General features: G+C 39.5%; 1 protein-coding gene across 1 annotated transcript; it reads right to left on the reverse strand.

Annotated features, from left to right (window-relative positions):
- Positions 1 to 5,402: 5,402 nt before the first annotated feature.
- On the reverse strand, positions 5,403 to 6,676 carry LOC112186542 (protein NDL1). Its single transcript, XM_024324991.2, has one exon. It carries the CDS (start codon positions 6,674 to 6,676, stop codon positions 5,648 to 5,650), a length of 1,029 nt encoding a protein of 342 aa, XP_024180759.1. The 3' UTR covers positions 5,403 to 5,647.
- Positions 6,677 to 9,298: the final 2,622 nt, after the last annotated feature.

The raw sequence follows: 9,298 nt of genomic DNA on the forward strand, positions 1-9,298 counted from the left end.
TGAATGCAATAGTGTTAGCATGTGGATGTTTTTGGAACAATGATATTGTATCAGCTTTTGCTATCTTTCAATGTAATTAGCTAGAATGCAGCAACCATCAAGCTAGGAAGAATGCCTTCTTTGGTTTTATGAAATGGATGGATATATGAATGCTATCTCTTTTGGTACATTAGATTGTTGAATTAGAGTATTTCAATGCCTAAATCTTATATATTGTGCATTATTTTTGTGGAAATATTTCAGGTAAAGAATTGAAAATAATCAAACAACAGTCAATTACATTACGTTGTAAGAATATGTATATATCGTTAATCACACAACAAATCAATTTTAATCACACAACGGTACCAACTAAATTTTGTTGTCTCATTAAAACTCACACAACAGAACGAATACATATTAGTTGTCCAATGTTAAATCACATAACGGTATAGAAATAAGATGTTGTATGACTTATGAAGAAGCCTCACACATACAACAGTTACTTATGATACCTGTTGTGTGAAGGAACAACCAACAACAGTCGCCATATTTTTCTGTTGTATGATAAGTTAACCAACAACAGCGTGTACTTACTTCTGTTGTCTGAGTGTTATTTTTCTGTTGTGTGAGAAGTTAACCAACAACAGCGTGTGCTTACTTATGTTGTCTGATCACCATCGAAAATGCGCCGCATCCAATTTCTGGCATTGGCATGCGCAGAATTGGTGCAACGGTTATAAGCAATGCGTTGTGTCTATGATATTCAGATAACGGTGTTTCACCGTTGTGTGAGTGTGCTCATCACACAACATCGAGATAGACGACAGACATGGTCCACATCACACAACAGATTTCCACCGTTGTGTGATGCAGTTTTTGTAGTAGTGATCCCATACATATCTAAAACAAAAAGACCATGCATGTTCATTTCAAGATGCTATGGAAACAAGTAGGAGAGAATCAGTTTAGGGACAATGACACCTAAATGCAATGAAAATAATACTTGGAAAACATATTTATACAAGATGATGAGCAAACATGGTATTGTTGCCTACGCTAACCAAGAGTCGACAATTCATTGAAAAAATGCTAGCACCTCTATTACTCGTATATGGAGGATGAACTTCCATAAAAAATAAAAAAATAAAAAATTGCTGCAATTCCAAATCTTCAAAAACTGAAGGAGATCTAACTATTGATTTTTGAAAGGGAGCTTCTATTCATACCTCCAAAATTGTTATTTGGACCTCCATCTTTTTTCAAATAATAGAATCTACAAAAAGAAAAAAAGTCTTTTATTGATTTTATTGGACGATGGGCATGATAGGAAAATTAGTGAGGGGTAGATAGCAAATTGGTTATTTGTAAAAGTAAGTTGGAGGTCTATTAAGTGTGGAGGTCCAAATAGCAATTTTGGAGGTACGTATGAATAGAAGCTCCCTTAAGTAAATCCATGGATTATAATAACTCAAACAAAATCTTTTAAAATTTGAATTGAATACACCTCCCTTTACTATATACTAAATGTCAGTGCACTGTTCATGACTGTTTATAAGGGACAGAAAGGACGGTTCTGTCCTCAATTTATCTTTTTTTATGCCTCTGCCATTCACTCTCTCTTCCTCCCTTTTGCCTCTATCTCTCTTTCACCTAAAACGAATTGTTTCTCCTTTCTCTCGCTCTCTTACTCCCCTGGCTTTGAAACGTATGGATCTTTCAAATTTCAATTGGTTTTTGAAGAAAGCCCAGAAGCTTCAACTTCAAGGCACCAATCAAAGAACACAAGTTTGCAATTGGGAGAGAGAGTTCTGCTTAGAAGACGAGGGATTGGGAGAGAGAGTTCCGAGTTTCTGCCATTGGTTGTTGACCGAAGCTAGAATCACAGACTGATCGGTGTTCGTTGTTTGCTTGCTTTTATCCAGGCAAGGTACTGAAGGTAGTGTTTCTTCCTCTTCCTCTGAGCTTTCTCTAATCCGATTATTGCTTGGGTTCTGTCTATTTTTGTGTTTGCACGATTTCTGGTTCTCTAGTAAATTATGTTGCTGATTCTCGGATGAAATAGGTTTTGTTTATGCAATTTCATGAATTTGAGAGATTTGAGGGAATGAGCATACTATGATTTTTCTTTTCAATTCATTTATGTTGTTGCTTTTATGTGATTTTTTTTTTTGAATTGTAAATTTTGTTGCATATTTCACTTATTACTGCTACTTCTCATTCAACTGATTTAGCCCTTCCACCAGCTGTGTTGAACTTCTGTGGTTTCATTTTCTATAGTTCTCAATTTTTGCATTGTTCTTTTTTTTTTTTTTTGAAGGACAATTTTTGCATTGTTAATTGGTATAAGAAATTGAAAACATGAATTGAACTCTTTGATTACTCTTTTACAAACATCTTGAGATCATGATAATGGTTTGTGTAGAGTCAGTCTGTTATTTGTCAATTACAGAGACAGTCATAGCAAAAGATACTGAATTTTGAAATTTGTGGTTGCAAACAAGCTATTATAAGTTGCAGTACAATCTTGAGTCTTTTGGTAATGAAGATAGCCTAAATATGTAGGAGAGACACTGACATTTTTAATTATAGGATAAACCCATCGAGGTAGACTTGCTTACATGGGCAGAGTCAGAGTTTTGGGCTACTAGGATGTCTGGCAGAGAGATTGGCGTAGGGCTAATAGCTTAGCTATTGGTTATGCCCTCTCTGGGTTTTGCATATGCTGTACATATGGATCTGCAGTAATTACTATTTTAAAAGTTGAATGAGTAACAGCATGGCATTTTTATTAGCGAATTAAATCATTTAGCTTTTATCCTAATTTGACATTCTTATTTATGCTTTTGAGTTTTGTTGGTTAAATTTATGAATTGGTTGGTTCTGCAATCGGCGTTCTATGTTTGAGTCAATTCCGAATGGATGCACTTCTTTTCCGTCCTTAGCCTAGCCACTATGGTTCTAAGTGGTAATATATATGCATGATTTGTTAACAAAGAGTTGACAGATGAAATTTTGGACTCCTCACTTTGTTTGCTGGAACAATGTTATCCTTTTTGCTCCTTGCTCATTGATTATATTTCATTAGCTTTTCTCACTGATTATAACTGGTCCTATAACTGATATGTCAATGCTTTTCTCACTGCTTATAATTGACACCAAGTCTCTTCAACTTAATTTAAAATCATGTTGAATTGGAATCTTTTTTAGCAAAGTCTCACACTTGCTTAATTTGTTGGTATCTTCTATTATGTGTAGGAGGAATGTGTTAAATGTTTACAACATGGAGAAGGCTGTAAAAGTACTTGGGCTCCCTCCCTCTATGAACTAGAGAACTTCATTTGATTACTATTAGTTGTTAGTTCAGTTAGAAAGCAATTGATAATTGTTATATAACTTGAACGAAGTGATATACCCGCATCAAAGCGCGGGATCTCTAACTAGTATAATTGAATCTTACTCGTCAACTAATTACATAGATAAACAGTTTAAATTATGATATAAGCGACACTTGGTGGTGGACCTATATATATATAGTTGAGAAAAATTTAGTCACCGTCCCCAAACTATGCTGCCAAGGCCAATTTGATACCCGAACTCTCAAAAGTATCAATGTGATACCCAAAGACCTATTTTGACATCAACGTGATACTTCCGTCAAAAATCTCGAACGACTCCGTTAATCTGCTGACGTGGCAAACACGTGGGTCCTATGTGATATTTTTATCAGGGGCAGAATAGTCTTTCACTACTAAGTAATTAAAAAATATAAAAAAACAAAAAAAAAACACAAAGCTCTCTCTCGCTCTCTCTTCCCCCCCCCCCCCCCTCCCCTCTGATCGGTGACTCCTAAACCCCAAAAACACCAAAGCACATAGCTCCTTCATCTTTCTCTCTCTCTCGCTCTCCCTCCTCTAATCGGCGACTCTCGTCTGGTTTGATTGGGGAGGGTTCTAATTTGGCAATCACCGAGAGGGCGACGACGAATTTGAGGGCCTCGGTGATATTTTCTGGCGGGAGGGATTGGGAATTTGAGGAAGACTTGGAGGAGTGAGAGGAGAGGTAGGAATTGATGGAAAGTGGGTAAAAAGGTGAGAGAGAGAGAGAGAATTCGGGAGAACCGACTCCAGCCCCCCCCCTTCTTTCTCTTTCTCTTCTCTTCAGACCCGGAACCCATTTCCGGTGGAATCACCGCCGCCGGCCTCATCACCGGATATTGGAGGATCCTCTCTTCCTCCTCTTGCATCTAAGGTAAGATTTCTGAATTGGGTAGCCTTGATTTGAGAAGAAATCGAAGAGAGATTTCCAGAAAAGGGGGAAATCGGAGATTCCTTCGATCTCCGATTTCCGGCGGGTTCCGACCGGATTTCTTTGGGATTTTTGTTACTGGGTCGAAGCTAACCTTCATCCCTAACCTCTTGCAGCTTTTCATGATTGGTGGAGGAAGATTTGAAGGTGTTTGAGAGTGTGAACAGTAACTGATGAGTTCTTGGTTTTTTTTTTTGTTGATTTTTCCGGCCAAATCGTTGAGAATTGTTGATTGTTGCAGGTATAGAAATTGTTGGGTGTATTGTGGAGATGATTTTGAGATAAATAGGTTGACCAGAGGTCGAAGTTGGTAGGGGCGGTCTTTGTAGAGGTCGAAGTTGGAGATGGAGCCTCCGGGGCCGCCGTTGATTCCGTTGGAGGAGCGGCTGCTGGCAAAGCTGGCATCGGAGTTGTGGTGGCTGAAGTGGTCGAACGGCCTTGATGGTAGCGGTGGCCGTGGGTTCATCAAATGCTTGGGTCTCCGGCTGCCTCTGATATTGACCGTGAAAGTTTTCAGGTGGGATTCCAATTTTGGGAGTGGAGATGGGAGATTGAAATTTTGGATTAGAAGTTGAATTGTTTGTTCTTGTTTTCTCAATTTGAATTGGATTAGAAGTTGTCAAATTGCTGCATTTGCATGTAATGTGATATTCTTGATGTTGGGGGCAGTAATTGTGGTCGGGGCCGAGCTCGCGTTCGAGGCCGAAATCGGAATTCATTTTGGGGTGAGTGGTTGGTGGCTGGTGGCTGGTGGCGGAGCTTGCTTCGGAGGTGCGGCGGTTTAGTTAGAACAGAAGAAGAAGACGAAGAAATGAAAAGAAAAATAAAAATAAAAATGAATTAACAAAAACAAAAGGGTAAGTTGGTCATTTAACTTCTTTTTTTGTCTCCACGTGCTTGCCACGTCATCAAATAACGGAGCCGTTAGGAATTTTTGAAAGTATCACGTTGATGTTAAAATACGTGTTTGGGTATCACATTGATACTTTTGAGAGTTTGGATATCAAATTGGCCTTGGCAGCATAATTTGGGGACAGTGACTGAATTTTTCTCTATATGGTTGGGCGGTTGGGGGTGTTGTTTGTAATTAATCCTTTATAGAATACACAGACAGATAAAGACGGCTCAAAGGAATGATTTTCCATAGTGACTACACGAGAATAAGTTTCCATCCCTTCCTATATAATATATGAGACACGATCGATATGACACGGTATATTCTTCCCTTGTATCTACAACCGCCCCTTCTCCAGCCGCGCGCGAGCTTCTACCCTTGCTTCTTAAACAATAAAAAATTTGTACAAAGAACTAAAATGAACTCCGTGCATTATTTTCATTTGAATTCCTTCCTTCTACCATGTTATAATCCGAGCGACACACGGGTCTTGATTGGTTTTAGCTTCAGACCCATGCTTTCCGGGGAGATGCAAGTTGGGATGAGTGGGCTCCTAGGGCTCTCCCTGAAATGACACGGTCTGTAAAAACCATACCCCATGAAGAAGTACTCCATGGGTATCAACATTGCATGTGGCTGCTCCTCTGTCACCATCGATCCACAAGCCTGGACCTCTACTAAGGCACTATTTCTTCCATCCAACTTTGAGATCATGTGGAGAGCCTCACGGTGGAAAGGAGAGCTATCCCCAGAAAAAATGAGAGTGCGACACCTTAGTGACTTCAAGCCTTCAGTTATGTCAGGTCTCCGATTAATTGCTTTAAGAAATCTCCAAACATTTGAGCTCTGCCTCTCTTCCAACAACTTTCTGCATGCTTGAACTATATCCGACTCCGGAACTTCAGCACTACCACGAACCTCCTTACTAAAGTAACGCTGAAGCAAACGCTCCTTTAGCAAACCACACATCCCATAGAAATATAGCATATTCGATATCACCTTATTATAAAACCATTCGGTCCAAGATGGTGCTCTGCATAATGGAGATACAAGTATCAAACCAAGAACGCGTTTCCTATATTTCGTAGCAAATAAGGAAAGGATATAAGCACCCGCTGTCACTCCCATGCACATAACTGCACCAAGCCCGAAAAAGTTTAGAACTTCAAGGATCTGATCTGCCAAGTCGTCAGCAGAAGGCACAGGATCATCAGGACTAATCGAAGCAGCTCCTAACTCATGACCAGGAGGACTAATATGGTATATGCAGAAGTTGTGGAGCAGGAAAGAAGCTGCTTCAGGACAAGAGAATAACCCATGGAAACAAGACATATGATTTAGAGCTAAATCAGGATACGTGATAAGTGCAGGCTTATCTTGGTCCCCACAGACTATAACGGACACAGAACCACAGCCAGTTCGAATAAAATGTTCCTTTCCGCCGAGATAGATCTTCTCCATGTCAACGGAGACGGCGTCTATTGATTCAGCCATAGCTAATTAAGCTCTCTCTGCGCGTCACCCAAACAAAATCCTCTTCTCTCTCTCTCTCTCTCTCTCTCTCTCTCTCTAAAACAATCTCTTTCTCTCTTCTCTTGCAATGTAGGCCTCTGGCTTCTGGTATGGTTTATATACAAAGCAATTGTTTCTCTCTCGAAACCCAATAAATAACCTTCCGTTAACCACCACCGAACCGTACTAACTAACGGAAACATGTAGTCGTCGAGATCTCTTACCCGTTGTATGAACCCAACTACCATTTCAAAAAAAAAAAAAATAACCCAACTACTAACCCCGGGCGGCGACGTTTGGTGATGGCCGTTAATGATTCACCGGACTGATTTACCGTAATTAGCTGAAATCGTTTTTACGGCACCAGAATTACGGTTTCGGTGGTTTTTATGACTTTAAAGGGAATGATTAACCATAATGGGAATACCATGTTATCAAAATTAATCTAATTTTAATTTTAATTTTTCTAATTAACTTGTTAGTATAAAAATAATTAATTACCTTCATTAATTGTGACATTCAGGGCCGGCCTGCCCCCTTAGATGAACTTGCTAATACTCACAATTTTTGGATAAAATGTATTCTTCACACTATATTTTCTAATTTGACAAGTTGATTCTTACGTTATCCCTAAATTAAGACAGAAAATTAAATAGAAAAAAAACTTAAAGAAATCATAAAAAAAAAAAATCTACAATATATAGGAATCCAGCAAACTTTGAATTCATATATATACATACAGATCATATCTAGAGCCAGGCCTCACTCTGAAATTAACGTGTGAGGTTGGAGTTTATGGTCATTTTTCGGTTTCATATCGAAATCTCGACCGTTCAATTTTTAGGTACTAAAGTATAGATCATCTATGCAGATTTTCAGCAAATTTGATGATCTTTAAGGTATCTAACTCACTTAAACCAATGAACGAACTAAATATGTCCACCCTGAATCGTACTAGCTTTAAGGCATTGATTACCATCAATTTGGCTGAAATTTAACAAAGGTGATCTATACATTAGTACCTAAAAACTGAACGGTCAAGATATGGATATGTGACTGAAAAGTGATCCTAAACCCTAACCACGCTCTGAAATTTCAAAGCGAGGCCTATCTCTGGATAGGATCTGTATATATATATAATTTCACTTTGCCTCCTTCAACTTTGGGTCGAAAATCATGTTAGTCCCTGATCTTTTTTTTAAATCAAGTATACCCCTGTACTTCCGAAATTCATCTTCCGTGTCCAATCCGTCTAAATGAGCCGTCAAATGGTGATGTGGCACCGACAGGCAGACCCACTTTTCAGTCTTTCAATCCACAAGAAGGGCAAAATGGGCATTGTCCCCCTTCCTGATGGAATCAATCCATTTTTTCTTCTGGGTTTCTATATGAGAGCTCGAGCCGCTCCTCCACCACACTTCTCTAAGCACCACCGCGACTCACCTCCACCACCATCACGCTCCCTGGTCTCCAACGAGTCAAAACCAGAATTGATTTGGACACCCACATCTAACTTCTCTCAAATATTTCTCAACCAATTCGTTATTGTGTTCTAATCCCTTCTGATCTTCTTTTTGTTTTTGAGATGGGTACCAGAAAGAAGAAAATTGACATAAAGTAAAGAACTACCAGTCATCCCAAAATGAAGTCTCTGCCATTTCACTTGTTTCATCCTTTTCCAACTTCTCCTTAACATCCTTCAACATTCTAACACAGAAATACCAGAAGCATATCGAAATCTGTAAACTTTACTGAGAACTCAAACAAAAAAGAATTTCAGATAAACCCATGTACGAATAATAAGGAAAGATGAAAACTTTGACAAGAAATGTGAGATTAAACGAACCATAATACCATACCTCTCGCATTCCTCCTTACGAGCAACCAATCTGGTAGCTACTTCTGTTTCTTGTTTCATCACTTCTTTGGTAAGATGTTGGAAATAGCTACTTCCACCACCACAACTGAATCTGACTTCTCCACCACCACCGCCATCCTTCTTCCGAATCTCATCCATACGCTCCATCTCTTTAAGCCCAGATATTGCTAGTTAATGGATTTTCACAATCCAGATAAAGCAAATATCCCAATTAAAACAAAAAATTGGAGCTTTACCGATTCATCTTGCGAGGCAGCGACGACTACAATTAGCCGGCACCACAACCTCCGCCGGTGCAGAGATAGCAAGCCACAACAACCGAGCCCTTTCAAAACCGCAATCGGAGCTCCTCCATAACAACAAGCACCGCCGAATTGATTGAATCGCCGAGAACACAGCGAGCGGGGTCGCCGCCGCCTCCACTGCCTTCTTGAAGCGAGAGTTTTGGGAGTATGCTCTGGGGTGCGAGGCTTGGGTTTTTGCTTCAGTTTCACGGGGAAGGTCTTGGAGATTCGTTCTGGGTATTTAGTGATTGAAGAACTTGGTTGAAGCACTCGAGGCTGCGAAGGAGGAGGCAAAGGTGAAGGCTGAGGAAGAAGCAAAATTGAAAGCAGAGAAGGAAGCAAAGGAGAAATATGAGACTGCTAATGAGCAAGTCAAATGTAATGGAACATCAGCTGAAGGAAGATTATTTGAAGAAGTTAGAAAGAATGTATTAAGATGGA

This window comes from Rosa chinensis, chromosome 2 (assembly GCF_002994745.2).
Source record: "Rosa chinensis cultivar Old Blush chromosome 2, RchiOBHm-V2, whole genome shotgun sequence".
NCBI classification, from domain to species: Eukaryota; Viridiplantae; Streptophyta; class Magnoliopsida; order Rosales; family Rosaceae; genus Rosa; species Rosa chinensis.